The 19,081-nt window shown below is 37.0% G+C and overlaps 2 protein-coding genes and 1 pseudogene across 3 annotated transcripts; 2 read left to right on the forward strand and 1 right to left on the reverse strand.

Annotated features, from left to right (window-relative positions):
• Positions 1-2,052: 2,052 nt before the first annotated feature.
• LOC137734743 (RNA polymerase sigma factor sigE, chloroplastic/mitochondrial-like) lies at positions 2,053-5,540 on the forward strand. Of its 2 annotated transcripts, none has more exons than XM_068474018.1 (6): positions 2,053-2,186; positions 3,003-3,777; positions 3,906-4,052; positions 4,155-4,391; positions 4,695-4,958; positions 5,166-5,540. In XM_068474018.1, the coding sequence occupies exons 2-6, from the start codon at positions 3,064-3,066 to the stop codon at positions 5,361-5,363; spliced, it is 1,560 nt and encodes a 519-aa protein (XP_068330119.1). In that variant the 5' UTR covers positions 2,053-2,186; positions 3,003-3,063; the 3' UTR covers positions 5,364-5,540. The 2 variants fall into 2 exon arrangements, with proteins under 2 accessions (XP_068330119.1, XP_068330118.1); XM_068474017.1 differs by having other exon boundaries at positions 2,144-2,186; positions 2,956-3,777.
• Positions 5,541-5,855: 315 nt separating this feature from the next.
• On the reverse strand, positions 5,856-8,508 carry LOC137733241 (MYB-like transcription factor TCL1). The gene is made up of 3 exons (XM_068472389.1): positions 8,454-8,508; positions 8,255-8,342; positions 5,856-6,012 (listed from the first exon to the last, which is right to left on the reverse strand). Exons 1-3 carry the CDS (start codon positions 8,506-8,508, stop codon positions 5,856-5,858), a joined length of 300 nt encoding a protein of 99 aa, XP_068328490.1.
• Positions 8,509-11,083: 2,575 nt separating this feature from the next.
• LOC137733948 (polypyrimidine tract-binding protein homolog 2-like) lies at positions 11,084-18,824 on the forward strand (annotated as a pseudogene).
• The last annotated feature ends 257 nt before the right edge of the window (positions 18,825-19,081 follow it).

Genomic DNA, 19,081 nt, shown 5'->3' on the forward strand with positions numbered 1-19,081 from the left:
TAAGAAGTTCGTCAGTGATCATGGCAATGTTACATAATTTTTTTTTATTTTTATACATTTTACATAATAAGAAGTTTGTCAGTGATCATGGCAATATTACATAACAAGAAGTTCGTCAGTGATCATCGCAAAGATGTAAAAATAGCAGACTAGCCATATAATATCGACCAATACTAATGAGCCATCACAGGATCTTGCAAAAATATTATACATATATGTATACAGTATATATATGGTGTAAGTACTACGACGATTGCAGAAGATACAACGTGATCGATTTTATAACAAGTAACAAGCCTGCAGGACCATATAAATGAGTACAATAATATGGCTGTTATATATTTACAATGATGCAGTAAAAGAAACACAAGTAAATAACATGAAACTGAACCGCGCACATAGCTCAATTCATAGGAAAGAATCCAAAGTGAAGTGATGCAAACCCTAAAAATATCGGAAAGAGAGGTGGATTTTTCTTGGCCTGCCATTTGATAAAGCACTTCTGCTCTCCCCTTCCAAGTGTTAAAAGTTTGCCCCTTGAAGATTGGTGATTTAGTTAAACTTAAATATGAAAATCTGCACCTCTTTTTTGGTCCATCATTGTTTTACTTTCCTGAATGATTTACACTAGAGTACCTATCAAATAACCCAGGCATTCCATCTCGTTGTGCATATGGATTAATTTGTCAAAGCTCTATTTTATTATGGTTGCCATAAATTACTTAATATTTTTGTTTCCGAAGCCTAATATATCTTACACCCTGAAGGGTAGGACTAATCCACAATAAGACTCGGAGAATCTAAATGCATTTCAGCTCACTCATAATTACGATCAAATGATACATATCCTCCTACAGCTTACAATCAGAGAATTACAATAAATTACTAAATATAAGAGATTAACAAAATGTAAGTGTATTTTAACGCTAAGGTAACGAAGAGTTTCAGTTCCATATATATGTGGGTTTGTGTAGATGATTAGCCCTGTTCACTCCCCTCTTCCTTTTGGGCAACTTAATCTTCACTCACTTCTATAACTAAACTCCTTCCATGTTGTCCCCCACATATATGAAAGCACCATTTCCTTCTTTGATTTGGATTACTGCTGCTGCCAATGGAGGAAAGTGTAGTTTTTTTATACTTATTTTGAACTTCAGGGTTTATGCTGCCAGTGTAAGCTCATACTTTCTTCAGCGTTTTGTAAGTAGAGTTTAGAAAGTAGTCGAGGGTAAGGCTAGGGTTTATTCATCTTGGGATACTCAATCAATGTCCACTTCATCAAGAACTAAATTAACTTCAGGAAAAGTAAGTCGCACCACTCAAATTTGCAGCTAAGCCGTAAGAGACGGATATAAGATTCAAACTTTGAGATTTTCAGTTTTAAAATACAAGTTATTTAAATAGAAATAGAACGCGATGCGCATAAAAGATTCAAACTTTGGAAAGTTTCTGTGTTAAAGTACAAATTTTTTTAGATAAAAACAGAACGAAGCGCACTAAAAAACTTCAGTTTATTAACTAAAGTATTTCATGAAACCATTGGTAGACTTGTTATTGTTAACCAAACTATATTGCGTACATATCAACAAATATCAATATATACCGAAATAATTTGATAAGTGACCTGAAGTTCCAGAAAAATTAGCACGTTCACATTCTTTATGGAAACAAGCAGCAAATTGATTTCATTCTTTTCCCTATGAAAATCAGAAAATGTAATTAAAAAAAGAAAGAAATTGTGAGCGAAAACTGGCTGTAATTAAGCAACGTAGCCATAACAAAAACCACCCACAGTTAAGTAGGTCCCACAAACTACAAAGCCCGTGTGTCACCAACGTCATCCACAGATATCCTGTCAGCCAATCATAACCAGCCACGCCGGAGCATCACAAACACCATCCCCCGCTCCTAAACAACCACGTCACCGTAGTTATATGCAACACGGGATTCTACGACCTACGTGTGTACTTGTCAGCCGTCGATGTTCGAAAACCAGCCAAGTCCCGACCGTCGATTCTGTGGAATAATAATTTGTGGACACCGTTTTCCCCGCACATACGTTGTCACTATTAAAGCTTCGAACTTTTACGTCCGGAAAAAAGTCTCGAACTTTCTTAAACTCTTACTCCCGAGATTCTCCGAAGTTCTTGTCATCGGATCAGTCGAGCATTGTTTCTGCAAAAGAGGTACGATTCTCTGCAACTCATCTCTCCATAGCAGTTGGGTTGTGTTTGTTTCCCGAGAAAGTTATCTGTAAAGAATTGTGCTACACGATCAGTAATGTTCTGAATTTTTAGATGTCAAATTTCGCTTTTTTTTTTTATTTTTTCATTTTTTATTTTTTTCCCCATTGAGGAAGAATTATTTTATTGCTCTGCTGATAATTTACATGCTTCTTAGTTCTTAATTTCTAATTTTCTATAAATTTTAGAGGTGAGCCTTGACGCAACAAAAATATTAATTTTTTGTGACCGGAAAATCACAGTATGAGTCATGGAAACAACCTCTTTACAAAGCAAAGATAAAAATGTGTATAATAAATGTACTCTTAATCCTTGCAAAGCAGGATGAAGCCTTGTTGGCTCAGGATCGCCTTTTTATAAATTTTGGGGGGCGTTAAATTTGAATCATACAGAATCAATGGGGTTTGAGATTTGGGATTGGTGAAGGCAAATCAGATTGCTTTGATTCATGTGTAGTTTTATTTTGATCATAACTTATAAGCTTCGGAATTTAGAGAGATCAAAAATGGTAGACGTGTGTGTAGTCACATTGGATAGAGTGCAAATGAACCCCTTTTTATGCACATGTGTTCGAATTCCCCCCCCCCCCCCCCGGCACTATAGGTTAACTTGAAGTAGAATATCGCTTATATAAATGATACGGAGAATTTGAGATAATTTTGCATATTTGTACATTTTGAAATAATTATATATGTGCGTTTGTGCTAGACAGGGGAAGAGCTTAAAAATATGGCTGCATTTCTTTATGTGTGGTTGCAGAATTTGTGCACAAATAAAGCTCTTTCACTCATCGCTTGGACTACTTCTGAGGGAACTTGGCATGGGAGTTGTGACAGTTTCAACCTCAGCGGCAAGGACTCCGTTAGGATTGAGCACAAAATCGACAAGTCAGAGATCTCCATTCAGAAAGCCGTGGATAGTTGCGTTTAAAACAGATGAATCCAATAAGACGGCATTAGTTGCACCCCAGGGAAAAATACCTTTGCCTATAGAAACACGAAAGAAGCTCCAAAAGAGAATAGGGAAAGCCAGAAAACTCGCGAAAAGTGTGAAATCTACTGCTACTGATGTAGCTGCTCCGTGTACTACTTTGGAAGTGGATTACAATGAAGCCGCTGCCAAGCTGGAAAACTTATACAAGCGTAGCCCTGAGATTGAAGCTGATGTGGATGTGGAAGATGCAGATGGCTTGTTGAGGAGGGGTCGCAAAAGGAGGAAGAAGACTAGCGAAAGCGATCATGAGAAAGAAGAGAAGAGAACAAGTGATATTGTGGTTAGAAGCAAGACAAAGAAGGCGAAAAGATTGAATCTTGATAAAAGGGTTGCATTGAAATGGAACAAGGACGAGAAAGTGGTTTCTTCGGTTCAAATGAGGAAAGATCAAAAGAACGAAATGGAGAAGATTGAGGAGCTGGTTAGGGAGTATTCGGCTTCAACTGATCTGGTCAGTTTGGACTGGAAAAAGATGAAGATTCCTCCGGTTCTCACTTCTTCAGAGCATGCTTGGTTGTTCAAGCTAATGCAACCTATGAAGGTGAGCCATCTCAAATTTCCGTTTTCGGCTGTAGTCTTGAAAATTGTCTTGTGTTTTCGAAATTGTTCCCGTGTTGTGTTGTGTGGGATGTATTTTGCTGTGAAATAATTATGTTTGTCATGTTCCAGGGTCTCCATGAAGTGAGAGAGCAATTACAAAAAGATTTGGGGACAGAACCAACCAACGGCGAATTGGCTGAGGCGACAAACATGAGTGTGGTTCAAGTGAAAAAACATTTCGAAGTTGGTCGAGCTGCACGAAACAAGCTCATCAAGGCAAGCATTTTCTGCCTTAAGTCTTGCATCAAATTAATTAAGCAGTTGTGGTTTTAAATGTGAAACAGAGAAATTAACTGGTAATGCTGATGTTTCTTGCAGCACAATCTCCGACTTGTGTTATTCGTCATTAATAAATATTTTCAAGACTTTGCAAATGGTCCAAAATTTCAAGACCTGTGCCAGGCAGGAGTAAGGGGGCTTATTACGGCAATTGATCGCTTTGAACCAAAAAGAAGTTTTCGGCTTTCCACATATGGTCTGTACTGGATCAGGCATGCCATCATACGTTCCATGACAGTCTCAAGCTTTACTCGTGTTTCATTTGGCCTTGAGTCGGTAAGCATTTTTTGAACCTAAAGTAGGTCAGGGATGTATGTTTTCAGAATAGTAGAATCGTTGACACGACACTCTTGACAACAATAAGTACAAAAGCATGGAAATTGGCGGTCTTAGTTTACATAGACAAGGGTTTTAGACTTCGTCTATAATGTTGGACTCTTTCAGTTTTTATGATAGAAGAGGAAATGAATGGCAGCGTTATGTTTCTAGGAACTTTACTCGCTTAAGTGAATGGCAGCGTTACAGAATGCAAGTTGCAAGTAATGAAAAGTTATGGTTTTCGCTGTTCTATTTATGCAGGTTAGGGCGGAAATTCAAAAGGCCAAGCTTGAGATGATGTTTTCGCTCAAAAGGATGCCAACTGACGAAGAGATAATCGAAAAAGTTGGAATTTCGCCAGAGAGGTACCATGAAGTAATGAGGGCCTCAAAACCCGTTTCCTCTCTTCATTCAAGGCATGCAACCACACAAGAGGAGTATATCAACGGTATTACTGACGTCGATGGTGTTGAAGGTGATAACCGGCGGAAACCTGCTCTTCTCAGGCTTGCTATTGATGATGTGGTACTTATTCTCTCCGTTGACCTCAGATTAATATGTCATTGCTTTCTCCACTTGAAAATTGATTGCTAGATAGACACAGGATTGTTAAGCTTCATTTTTTTCAGTTAAGCTAACTAACTCGCGGAGTTGATTTGGTCTCGTACCTCTCAATTCGAGAGCTCTCAAAGTTTCGAGTGGCTAATCCTTTCTCTAAATATTCTCTCCCAGCTTGATTCCCTGAAGCCGAAAGAAAGCTTGGTGATCAGACAGAGATACGGGCTTGATGGTAAGGGGGATAGAACATTAGGAGAGATTGCTGGAAACTTAAATATTTCACGAGAAATGGTTCGAAAGCATGAAGTCAAGGCCCTCATGAAGCTCAAACATCCAGCTCGAGTAGATTATCTTCGCAGATACATAGTCTAAAGTGATCGACACATATGCATGTCGTCTTAGAAAGATCTTCCGCCTTTGGATTACTAATCTCAATGTTGTATACTAGTCACATTTGTACCATAGAAGAAATTTTATAAAGGTCACTAAAATAGAGATCATATATTGTCCAGTTCTACGGATGATATATATAGACTTCGAGATTCCATACATATACCCCGTGTATACATGAAATGTAATATTTTTCACCCCGTTGGTACGAGAATGTTCCATATAGGTACCAAATGCGTTTAGTACACTGAAACATACAATTATTATCCCGATTTACACATAAGTATGACATGTGGTGTTGTCGCGCTTGCTTTGCTTCGCTACTGTGTGAAATCTTGAAATTTACCTTGCCGAGTATTTACTTTTTTATTTTATTAGAGGTTATCTAGAGAGAGATGAACTGCAAGAACTGAATTACTGCACAAGAACAGAAAGCCAAAAAGGAAAGAAAAAAAAAAACAATCAAAGAGGAAACTACTTAAATCCATTAAACATTCGACGAACAATTTTAGCGTCCTCTTTCTTATGCTGATTTCGTTTGTCAGCAAACGTATCACAATGCCTCATGATCCAAAACCTCTCTAGTTCTTCTGCTTTTCGACCTGGAATCCGACCGGCTATTAAATCCCACCTGAAACCAAGTACAGCCGTGAAGGCAGTTGTGATTTTTAGAGTACAATAATCCTTAGGAGCAGTAACTTTTATAAACCAGAGAGCAGAAAAGACAGCTTACAACTTCAGAGTGCGAGTACCAGACGTCTATTCTTTATTTTCCCACTCGTTAGAAGGCGCTACTTTCTCAGATGGTGTGTGCGTGTATTTGGATCTGGAGCAAATTGCTGTGTGTTTTAATGGTGCATGCAAAGTGCATTTGGTTTCTTACTTTCACCTTTACAGTAAAGTACCATGTGCGTGCATGCTTTATTGTGAGAGGGTTAGGAGAAATTCTTTAGTCCAGAGATCATACCAGATGGCCATACGGCTTTCAGGCACAAAATCATCCTAACTCTACTCATTCTGATTTTTTCATGTTCATCCGGCCTCATTGTGTCCCCCCTCTCTCTCACATAACACGGAAGGGCCCACCACCAACGAGGGTTGCACCCAAGACCTTCTCGGGGTTAAAATAGAAATGAAAAGGTTGAGGTGGGAAAACTTACTATTACCATATATTTATTAAATATTCAAAAACACAAAGTCATTCGTATTTTAATTATTCTATTACCATGTATTTATTAACACCTCACATCTTTATGAATACACCTCACATCTAAAATGTGTCTCTAAAATTCCAATTTTGTCCTCCATTATTCTGAAGCCACCCCATCCCCATAAACAAATGACGGCAAAAAGCTAGCTCGACGGCCATGGGCCACCCATATAAGAGGTATCCGTCATTGATATCAGCACAGCCAAAAACCCCCCACGTCGTGGAAGTTGGCAGCCAAGACCGACTCTCTAACAGATCGAGAATTGCCCAACACTCTTGATTCACACATCCCATCTCTCAATTCCCTATTACCTACCGGCGAGTGGCTGGTGATTGGATATATATATATGGAGAGAAAGAGCATGTCGAGTGGCTAGGATTTTTTGCCTAGACACTGGTGGTTGGCAGCTGGCATAAGGGGGTTTATTTTGGACTTCCAAACTTGATTCGTCAGGGTAAAAACGGAAATTTAACTGAAAAAATAAAATTATGGGATGTATTCATAAGATTGTGTGGGTGTTAATAGACCCAAAATCTTAACATAGTTTCTAAACATTTAAAACATTTACATTGGTATTCCTATGAGCCTAGCTATCTAATGATACCAGTTGGATTTTGGAGTGTCTCCTAACGTGCAAAATAAAATAAAAAAGAAGAAATTAGGTTTTCATCTTTCCTTTTGCTACTCCATTGATTAAAATACTATTCATTTTCAATTTTTTATCAAGGTCCTTGGGTATTAATAACATCACTAATTATTTCAATAATAAAATATTTTTTTTATTTCTAAATATATTCATTTAATGTTACAAATGTTACAATTAGTATATTTATATTTATGATTAAATTTTTTATCATATATTTTTAGTTTTAGTTTGTACCCATTTTTAATTTGTAATTCTTTTTTAATTTGCACCAATTTTCTTTTCATTTTTAATTTGTACCCATTTATTAATTTCTTTTTGTGCCCATATTTTTTAAAGTTCATTCGTATTTGTACCCATATATATTTTTTATTTGTACTTTTTATTTTGCTAAATGTACCCATGCTAATTATATGTACCCATTCATGCAAAAAAATTTAATCTTAAAATGTACTCATTCTTAAATATGTAAAATGCACAATTTTTTTCTATAAAATCTATTCAATTTTTTTCTAATCCATTTTTAAACTTATATGGGTACATTCTTTTTTCTTTGATTTTAAAATGTATCCATGTCAAGTTTAATCGAAGAAATTTACTAATTTTATTAAGCCTAATATCTTCTCTTTTTTTTTGTGATTTTGAAGAATGTACCCATGTTTTGATGTACCCATGTTTATATACACACACACACACACACACACACACACACACACACACAATAATATATTTATATTTTAATATTTTTAATCCCACAAATTATGGTTTTTTTTATTTAAAATCTCATTTATATAAACAACTAAAATTTCTAATTTTTAATTTAAAAAATATAGTAACGTACATAGAAATAAATTATTACATTAATTTCAGGGACCTTGATCAAAAATTAAAAACCAACAAGGTTTCAATCAAAGAATGTTCATAATTAAGGACCGCATCCAAAGTCTCCAAAAAAAAAATTAGAAAGAAAAAAAACATTTGGGTTTTGATTTGGAAAAAAAAAAAAAAAAACAACATACCTGGGTCCAAGGAGCCTATACATTCTATAGAGGATATCTTCTTCTTGTTCAGTCATGTTTATGAATTCCCATTCATTGCTAATAACCTCTGCCCAAATAAATATAGAAAATTAAGTTTACTAAAAACTCAGTCTTGACTATTAAGTAAAAGTCTGTTGGCAAGGAACATAAAAATAGTGAAACTGAAACACACATAGACCTTCAGATTGATCACTAATGGTGATTCGGGGTCGCTTCCGACAACATCGGTCCATCGTCTGCGTTAATTCTTATACGATAAGAAGCAAGCAAATGTTTTGAAGGAGAAGGAAGGAGTGAATGAAGGTATGGGAGAAATGTAGTAGATAAATAGGGTTTGCACTTGGAAAGTTGGAATGAGCTAGAGAATGAGATCAGGAATGATAGAATATATATGTTATATATAATGCTAGGTTAAGGTGCCCAACAAACAACAAGAAAATGCGTTTATGTGAGAGTTTGCTTGTTTGTTGACTCGTAGGCCTTGCGGTTGTAGACTTATAGTTGACAACACAGAGAGCGCAGAAGGGAGGAAGAAAGTAAGGAAAGAAGATATGGCCATCGGCGAAAGCTATATCGATATATATTATATGGAAAGGGGTCCTCTTCAGATTTCTTTTTCCTAATCTATCAAGTTCGATGATCCTGACCATTAAATTTTGATTCAACGGCTACAAATAAGCATTCACTTTAAAAGTTAAAATAACTTTAGCCGTTTGATAAAATTTCAATGGTCCGGATCTCTAGACTTGGTGGATTAGGAGGAAGGGATCCGGAAATGATCCCTTTCCATATTATATTTATATGTCAGTAAGTTGCCTAGCTATAACAGCTTTATCCCCAAAAGGTTCGTCGTCTCTTAGCCTTTATCAGCATGTATGGAATCCAACAGTATAGTACTTTATCTCAACGCCTTTTTCATCACATGGTATCTCTTACCAATCTCAGTCAAAATTAAAATTTTCGTCCAAAAATTGCACGGGAGGCTTATATGCGTAATAAAAATTGTTATCTTATCTGATCTAAAAATATTTCATGAGTAAATTTGCTCGTGTCTAAGCTTCACGTGAAAATTTTAAATTACTTTCGAACGAAAATTGTATGTTTGGTGAATGACTTTGATCCCCTATACACGGGTGATCTGCATAATTTGACTTGTTTTAGAATAAAAAGGAGAGGGAGAAATGATAGGGAGCATTTACTAATATAACATGGGTCACAATTCTTGCTCCCTTGTTTCAAATAGGAATTTCAATGTTACGGGTGCATTCTACTTGCATCACCCATGATCTGACTTGTAAGTAGGGTTAGACACGGTTTGATTCAATCCTATTTTTCTTGAAATAAAAGAGTAATTATACAATCGGTTTAGTTCGATTCAATTTTGCATAAGATTGATCATATCCACCGAACCAAACTGCACTAATTCAAGAACATTTGGTTTGATTCGGTTAGTTGAGCTCTATTTGGTCTGATTCACCGGTTTCTGATTTAAATGCTCAACTTTACTTGCATTGCAATCATGACATGAAAGTTATATCCTGTAATGGGTCATAGTAATCCATGATAAAGCTTTTTTTTTTTTTTTTTTGACAAACGATAAGAAATCTATGTTAAACTATGGGAAGAAAGATTCAAACATGGGCCCCTGAGCGTTGACTCATTAATATACTAGCCCTACATATCATCATATTGTTGCATTTTGCATAAATAGGCACTTCGAAGTCTTGGTACGAATGGTGGTCGTCATTTGAATAGTTCTTCTTCATTATGTTTGGGTCACATGCATGTATTGTACCATCTTCAATAATTCACTGTCCTACTGGAGAAGGGAATTATAACACAAAGGAATATTGTACCGAATGTTTACAAACTTACGTTATGACACTTGAGTAACAATCCAAAATTCTCCATTGAAATTCAAAATCCAAACATTAGCCAACGAGTAACAATCCAAAATTTCGTTCACCGGCACCGGGGATGGTTCATTTTTTGATTTGGAGCCGGGGCGACATCAACCATAGCTGATAGGTGGGAGGGGAGATAAAAAGAGGAAAAGAAAAGAAAACACAGAGGTTGAGGTTAATGGCTGCAACATATTTAGGTATTATGGTAATTACAAAAACTTGAGCCTAATTTAATGTAAGTTTTAACGAAAAGTCTGCGGTACTATTCATTTTAATAAAAAACCACATTTTTACATTAAAAAGTCAAACCCGATACTATTCATTTTACCCTTTATTTTGTCCTTATCGTTAAAACTCAAAGTTTTCAAATCTTTTTCATTAGTTTTTCTTAATTTAATTCCTAGAGCCCCCAATTAGTGTTTTGGTTGCAATGTCTCGAGAGAAAAACTTGAGCAAAAGTATCTGACAACGTTATCTAAGAATCGCTTTTTACAAAAACTTAAAACTTGATATCATTCGATATAAGAATTATTATATATGGTTAGACAGTTATACCAAAAAATTTCTAACATTTAAAAATTTAGAACCAATATGGTGGTGGAAGGTAAGACCGTAAGACGGTAAGAGGGACAAATGCAAGATTGTAAACTACATATTAATAAAAAAATTATTGTCAACCAAAAATTTATGAAATTATCATTCTAATCCTTTAATTAAAACTGACACGTGATGTACCATCTTGTGTTTTGGTCGTATTGAAAAATCTCTCCCAAATACACGCGCCCTCCATGCAGGAAGCCACGTACCACTCCAATTCTGATGAGTTAACAGTTGTTCTCTTGACTCATTCTCCCACTCTCAACCCAGAAAACCAGAAGGAAGAACAAAACTGGAAAGTCCTTTTCATAACTTTATTAGTTCACAATAAACACAGAAAATCATTCGTTTTTCTCAGTATATATTGTCACACAATGGTGAAGCTGGCGTCGGCAAGGGAATTCCGAATGTACGGCCCTCGGCTGAGCCGGAACCGGGCCGAGTACATGAACGCGGGGCTCTACGTGTTTGCCACTGCGGTGCTGCTCGGCGGGTTCGTGGCTCAGCTGTCGAACGAACCCAAGTCAGGCCTAGTCCTGATGCTAATAGCCTTGGCGTTAATTTTGGTGGTGAATTTGCATGATCTGGTGGCACATCTTGCCATGTTCGATTACCGGATGCCATTGATGGAGTTCGATTTGCAGCTCGCCCTCGTCGAGTTTGCTGTCCCGGTGGTTCAGGCTTTGGGAACGGTTCTTTCGTTCCTGGGAATTCTTTTCCTCCTAATTCAGGTATTTGATCACACATTTGAATTGAATAAATGATACTTACGTAAATCATTGTTAGAGAACCCTATTTTCTAGAGGATCCATATGTGTTTCACTAATCGAGATAGTATACAAGATTGTTAATTGATTATTAATTGATGGAATGAAAATTTTACTTCCTTACACAAACCCAACTAATCAATATTGACCATGCCCTTTTCCTCTGTACAAATTCGTGCTTAATACGAACACCTACAAATGAGCCTAGGATAGTGAAAAATTACCATTCGAATGGTGCAATAGACCCTTGGAGTGGACTACACCATTCAATGGGCCAAAATCTACCACTCAATGGGGGCATGATGATCTAATGAGTGCCGTATTTTCAAGTGTTTGTATTGAGTACCTATTCATCTAGAATGGACAGACCTTTGATTATGTTGGATATATCTTGTGCACATTGCAATGTATTCATTTGTTTGTGACTTTGTGAGTGCTACGTATTCATTTGTTTGCGACTTTGTGAGTGCTACGTATTGTCCCAAATTTAGGCGGAGAAAGGATATGGATACTCTAAGCTTGAGAGGCATGCGAAGAACATGCTCATTGCTGGTCCTGTTTTGTGGCTGCTCGGATCGATCCACAATTCATGCCAAATCTACGAGAGGGCAGACGGGCATGTCCAAATACTGCAACAAAGTGTCCACATCCCTTTTCTGATTGGGAGTGTCTTGTTCACAGTTGGTGCAATTCTCAACAGCCGTGAGCAACATGGATTGTTCCTTCATGGCCTACAGCTACTGGTCATTAGTCCTTACTCCTTAACTTTACTAAGTTCGTATAATTGTGATTATCATAAATTGTTTACATAATTAATTTTATTGGCTAATATGTGCAGGGTAGGAATTGGGTGTGGCTGGGGATGGGAGGAAGCCTTTTCTTCCTGATTGGAGGACTAGCAAATGTGGTGAAGGTGTTCAAGATGCAACAAATGGGTGATGGACTGAGGCTCGAGAAACTTCGGGGAGGCGCGCAGGAGAGGCTTGTTCACGAAAGGGAAGGCCAGGTTCCGCTTATACTCGAAGATCAACGGAGGAGATCATCAGTTCGTCACGATGATAAACATCATTTACATCATGTAGAACCAAATCCAAACGTAGCTGCAGAACCAGCTCCTACTCCTTACAAAGACGTTCTTGTTGGCCCGACAAGTTGAATAAATTAACTTGATTGGTCCTGTGGTAAATTAAATCAAAGCTATATAATATGGTCTGCTGCAACAGCTGAATCAAGACACTATTAGAAAGTCACTAACAACTTATTAAGGGGCCGCTATTTGTACACTCTGAGTGAGTGATATTGTATTATATTTTGCGTTTAAGGAAGAACAAAAGGGATTTTGAGAAGCATAAGTTGCCTGCATACAAAGAAACGGTGTCCGGAAGCCACGGCTGCGAGTAAAACTCAAATGTCATAATATACGTTGTTTTGTATTATGTGATTTTTAGCCGTTAGATTTTAAGTCAAAGATGCAATGATCAAGATCTAATAATTAAAATTCTCAGAGTATAAGATATTCTAAAAGCACTATAGAATTTTCAATATGAATGACTCAAATTTATTCATGTTTAATTACTTGACATAAAAAGAAACAGGATACGAAGGATTAGGTATGAGTGAACAACCTTGCATCACAATCAAAACGGTTCGATTTAGGTCATAAACTAATAATATGATTCATAATTTTCTAAAATACTCTACAACGTCTTTTTAATTTCATTTATTCACACGCACATAATATGTCTGCATTACATTATAGCAAGCAATTAAGAAAATATCATATATTTGCACGTGTCCTAGGACTCCACTTGTTTAATAGTACTTGGAGTTAAAGCCCTTTCATATCATCAAAAGTGTTTCGTACTTGAAAATACTTTCGAAAGTAGCATTAGTGTCTTTAAGGAATACTATTTGAAAGAAGCACTTGTGTTTTTTAAGGAATAAATCTGATTTTATTTAAAATTTCGACGGGGTTTAAATAGTATAGATACTTTCTAGAAATGAAAAAACATTACCAAATGGGTTTGAAAATATTATTTTCGTTTATTGAAATGGGCTCGAAGCCCATTTTCATTTTTTCGACGCTCAATTTTCGAGGTTATATATCGACATTTCAATTTCTGTATATATCTTTCTTCCCCTGAAAACATAAACTTTGCTGTACTAATTTTAGCAGGTGGAAGAACCCTAATTTTGCTGACAATCCATCGAGGTTCTAGTTCCTGTTGCATTCTTCAGGTACCCAATTTCCCTCCTTTAATCCTTTCGATTGTTCGCAATTTCCATCTGTTAGTTTTGCTTCATTCGTCTCAAATTTTGCTGTTGCGTTTTTTTCTTTTTCCCTCGCTACTCGCATGTATTTGCTATTGCTAGCTTAATTAGGATATTGGAATTATTATTTGCATTTTTTTTCATGTTTAATGGTTTGGATATATTGTGAATTGTTATAAACTAGGTAGAATTTTGAGGACATTGATGTTTTTCTCGTCCTGAAAATTTCGTTAATTTGATTTGCATATGCATTTACAAACGTTCACAATCAAATATACGCATTATTACATGCATAGTTACTGCCCATATGCATATATGTACATGTACGGATAGCTACCTAGCCTTTTAAAACATTCCAAATAATTGCCTGATGTTTTAAAAATTGGACATCTGTTAGGTCACCAGCGATAAGTGATGACGTGGACAAATATTGAAATGGGTTTTCACTCCCATGTCATTTATGGAGCTCTGAATATCCAAATCGGCCCCTTTACCCGATCAAATTAAGGGTTTAACTTGACTAAAGGAGTCGATTTGGGGAATCTAGAGCTCCATGACGTGAGAGTGAAATCATGTTTCGGTGTTTGTCCATGTCATCACTTAAGCTTGTGATGTAATCACTTAACGTTGGTGAGCTAATAGATGTCCAATTTGCAAAATGTTAGGTGGCATGAAGTGTAGTTTTTCGTTGTGTGTAGTTAAGATGAAGAGTAATGAGTTCATTTTCTTGTGACGGAGAATCTAATTGTGAAATGCGCCTGCGTGTGGTGGTCAGAAGGACTGATTATTTATCTGGTGTTGTTTTGTAGGTGACGGGTTGGTATACAGAATGGCTTCTGTGTCCAGTCAGCCACAGTTCCGGTACACTCAGCCACCATCTAAGGTGCTTCATTTGAGGAACTTGCCTTGGGAGTGTACAGAGGAGGAACTGATAGAACTGGGAAAGCCATTTGGTAAAGTTGTCAACACAAAGTGCAATGTTGGAGCAAACCGTAATCAGGCATTTATTGAATTTGTGAGTGTAATTTCAGTTTTTGGTTGTAGATCATTGTGCTTTTAATATAAGTTTGACTGATTAACATTTTCCTTTAATATTTCATGAACTTTTTAGGCAGATTTAAATCAAGCCATTGCGATGATATCATATTATGCATCATCTTCAGAACCCGCTCAAGTAAGGGGGAAAACTGTTTACCTACAGTACTCCAATAGGCAAGAAATAGTGAACAACAAAACAGCCGCAGATGTTGCAGGAAATGTACTGTTGGTAACAATTGAAGGTGCGGATGCACGCCTTGTCAGCATAGATATTTTACACCTGGTAAGCAATTTTGCCTGCTTCCATGTTATAGTTAAACAGGTAAACATTTCAGTACAAATATGTTGGCATTAAGGTTTTGTGTTTGGGTTGTAAATCCTCTTGTTCTGGGGTGCTTTTGTTTGACATGAATGTGAATGGATCAGCAGGCCCATTTCAAGAGAAAATCTTCAATGGCAGCTTAGTGCATCGGGAGAAAGAGCACATGAGTGTTTGTCTCCTTTCTCCTTCTCTTAACACTGCCTCTTTCTTCCCTACTCTTCCTCCTCATGATCCTAATCCTACCACTCTAATAGCGTGGAATGCTTTCATTTCTTCTCTTGTGCACTGTGCATATCCCCTTTTTTTTTTATTTATACATGCTCCTTTTGTAGAATTTGTTTCTTTTGCTTTGTTTCGTCAGCATGATTGTCTCACACTTTTATGTTATAGTATGTCTCAAATGTTTAATTGCACCCCAAGTGTAAATTTAGGAGCATGTTATACAAAAACTGGCTATATGCTTTAACGACGTCAATTAAAAGGTTAATGACATCGCTCTTCTTCTCCTTAACCAAACTGGAATTTCGTGGCCCCATAGTTCTGTAGACCATTCCTAAGTTACAAAGTTCTGTTATATTTTGTAGATAGGATAATGATTTTCAAATATGTTAGTTGAAAGATTAAGAATACTCCCTAAAAATAAAATCAATGTCGCTTTTGTTTTTTAGTAGGCTATCAAAGAAGTTTTGCCTATAAAGAAAAGAATAATAATTGTAAGCTTTTTAAAGTTGGGAAAAAAAAAAAATTTGCTTACCACATTATGAATAAGTTTCTAATCATCTTATTTTTTCACCCCCAATAGGAAGTGGTCGTCGAATATTTTAGGAATATTTTTCATCAATTTATTTTGATTTCTATAATTTTATTGAGCGGGAATACATCACATTAAACTCGATACAATTGTGGGGCACCACTAGCAAGAAAGTCTCCCCTGGTGTTAGTTGAATTCATATTAAAAGATTTAGTTAATATATTATCCTTTAGTTTCCTGTATCTTTTCTGTTATTTTGTTGCTTTCATTTTTTATAGTTCATATGTTAAGCTGTTTTTGAAGATAGTATAATCTGTTTCTTAGATGTTTTACAGTACCTTGAAAATGAAATGTGTGTTATTTATTAATTGACAATAATTTTTCAAGGGCTTATCCCTGAAAGTTTGTTTTAAAGTGTATTTCCCTATATATATTTTTCTGAATATTATTCTAGTGATGCAGGTATTTTCAGCTTTTGGGTTTGTGCACAAGATAACTACATTTGAGAAGACTGCGGGATTCCAGGTCTATACGAGTTAATTTTCTTTTAAATTTCTAACCGGCTTCCCATTTCCCTCTCTATCTATCTCATTTTGTATTCTTCTTTTCAGGCACTGGTGCAATTTTCAGATGCAGAAACTGCCACTTCTGCCAAAACTGCACTGGATTCAAGAATCATCCCTAGGTGACAGTTGTGATAGTTGTTTTACGTGGTATCAAGTATGAGATTCTAAAATGGTTCACACGTATATGATCTAGTTACCTGTTGGCTATTAGACACCCTGTAGGGCACAACTGTTATGTCGGAAAACAGATTTTTGAACTTTTGGGCGTGTTCTAGTGCTATAATCTCTATTAGGTGGTTGTCATAAATGTTGCTTTTAGATGATATTCGGTGATAATGGCTCATTTCTGCCTGTATTCTTTCTAATTTGTGTTGTCTGTGTTTCATTTGGTACAGGTATCTGCTCCCTGAGTATGTGGGACCATGTACTCTCAGGATAACATATTCTGGGCACACTGATTTGAGTGTGAAATTTCAAAGTCACCGAAGCAGGTATTCACGTTTGTTTTTTGTTTTTCCTGTTACTTGGAAATAATACCTAATTTTATGTTGCACCCTCCTACATTGTTTCCTTTTCTTGTAATTATTTATAAAATAATAAATGTTTTCTATTATTTGGACCGTCTTTATCTCTATGTTGGTGGCCACTTTTCTCACTTTAACCGTTTTTCTGATTCAGGGACTACACTAATCCTACCCTTCCGGTTGCTCCATCAGCCATAGATGGAAGTGGTCAGGTAATGCATTGATAGGGGGAAATTTTCTTATTAGATTATATCATGAGGCAGGCATACATTTCTGTACGAAGGCCCTTATTCATAGAGTATCCATTTCGCAACCTTGGCATGCATGTCACATAAAAAAGTTTTATATATTTACGAGGCGTTTTTGGTACATATTTATAAATTGAGGAAAGGAAGAATTAAATTCGACTGCTGGTGCTTCTTTCTAGGAAATACTTGAGACTAGTTCAAAATTGTGGTGTAAACTTGTTTCTTGGGGCATGTTATATCGTACTGCTATTAATAGATTTCACTGTTTAATCAATACAGCCAATTGTGGGATTAGATGGGAAAAAGCTAGAATCGGAGAGTAATGTGCTTCTTGCATCCATCGAAAACATGCAGTATGCTGTCACCTTGGACGTTTTACACATGGTATATCAGATTAATTTATAAATATGATTTTATTTTTTAACCATGTGGATTCAGTCAGAAACTGATATTTTCCTTTTCCTGCCACTAGGTCTTTTCTGCTTTCGGGCCTATTCAAAAGATCGCCATGTTTGATAAGAACGGAGGGGTTCAGGCTTTGATTCAGTATCCAGGTACCTTTCTACTTACTCTCTTTCATGGTTTTCAAAACTGGAAAGTAAGGGTTTGGTCTGACCTGATTAATTGGGAACCAGCCAGCTGACATGTCTATGGTTGAACCTAAGCCTTACGGAGTTTGATTCTTGAACCTAGGGCTTACTGACTTTGATTGAACCACCTTAGCCTTGCTGGTTGAATGTTATTTTGTTATTACCGGTGTACACGGGTGCTGCTTTTTACAATTCCTGTTGAAGTAACTGCTGATTTTACACGGTGCTAATTGTGTTATGGCTTTCAGATGTTCAGACAGCTGTTGTTGCCAAGGAAGCCTTAGAAGGGCATTGCATTTACGATGGAGGGTTTTGCAAGCTCCACATCTCATATTCACGCCACACCGATCTTAGCATAAAGGTAACCTAAATATACGTACTCCCTGAAGTTCTCGCCTGGACTAGTCATTTGCCCTTCTCTTTGGTGTTCATTTTTGTTTTTCAACTTCCCCATGAGATCGGCAGACAAGTTGCGCCTAATGTTCTGCGCCTACCATACTGATTACAGGTGAACAATGACCGGAGCAGAGACTATACGATCCCTACCATTCCAATTGTGACGGCACAACCGTCAATTCTAGGACAACAGCCAGTTCATCAGATGAGTCCCGCGGTGCCTCCATACAACGGGGCTCAATATGCTCCAACTGATCAGGCTGTGATGCCTCAGCCTTCTGCAGGGTGGAGACCAACCGTTCCGGCAGTTCCTCAGTCCATGCCCATTCAGATGCATAATCAACCGTACATGCCACCGGGAACTATGCCTGTATCCTCTCCTCAAATGGGCCCTGTGATGATGCAGAGCGGTCCGCCACCTCCGCCCTACCACCGTGGTCATGTGCAATGACGTGACTCTTAAGGAAATTCGCTGTTAAGTCTAGTAGAAATTACATTTCCCAGTTGAAGTTGTTCTCAATTGGAAAAAGATCCATAACCAGATTTCAATTTATCTTGATTATTCGTTTTCGGTTTTTCGAGTTTGTCTTGGTTTTTTCATGTTTCATACGATCATAACACAATTTTCTGGGTGGTGGTTTTTCAAACGTAAACGTAAGCATATTCGGGAGGAATTGTTCTGATTCCGACAAGCTCCTGCTGCCGCCGCCGCAATGGTTTCCACCTTTCGTACCATTGTTAGATAGGAGAAGCAAGAGAGGTTAAGAAAAGCAAGAAGCAGAAGCTGAAAGCATCCAAAAGCAGTGTACAGACAGACGCCGTCTCTCGGCAC

This window comes from Pyrus communis, chromosome 5, assembly GCF_963583255.1.
Source record: "Pyrus communis chromosome 5, drPyrComm1.1, whole genome shotgun sequence".
NCBI lineage: Eukaryota > Viridiplantae > Streptophyta > Magnoliopsida > Rosales > Rosaceae > Pyrus > Pyrus communis.

Coding starts and splice junctions, on each gene's coding strand:
- LOC137734743 (XM_068474017.1), top strand. CDS start 2,989: ATGTGTGGTTGCAGAATTTGTGCACAAATAAAGCTCTTTCACTCATCG. Junction 4,053..4,154: donor CACGAAACAAGCTCATCAAG/GCAAGCATTTTC, acceptor TGTTTCTTGCAG/CACAATCTCCGACTTGTGTT. Junction 4,959..5,165: donor GGCTTGCTATTGATGATGTG/GTACTTATTCTC, acceptor ATTCTCTCCCAG/CTTGATTCCCTGAAGCCGAA.
- LOC137733241 (XM_068472389.1), bottom strand. CDS start 8,508: ATGGACCGATGTTGTCGGAAGCGACCCCGAATCACCATTAGTGATCAA. Junction 8,343..8,453: donor CATTAGTGATCAATCTGAAG/GTCTATGTGTGT, acceptor TTATTTGGGCAG/AGGTTATTAGCAATGAATGG. Junction 6,013..8,254: donor TATAGGCTCCTTGGACCCAG/GTATGTTGTTTT, acceptor ACTTGGTTTCAG/GTGGGATTTAATAGCCGGTC.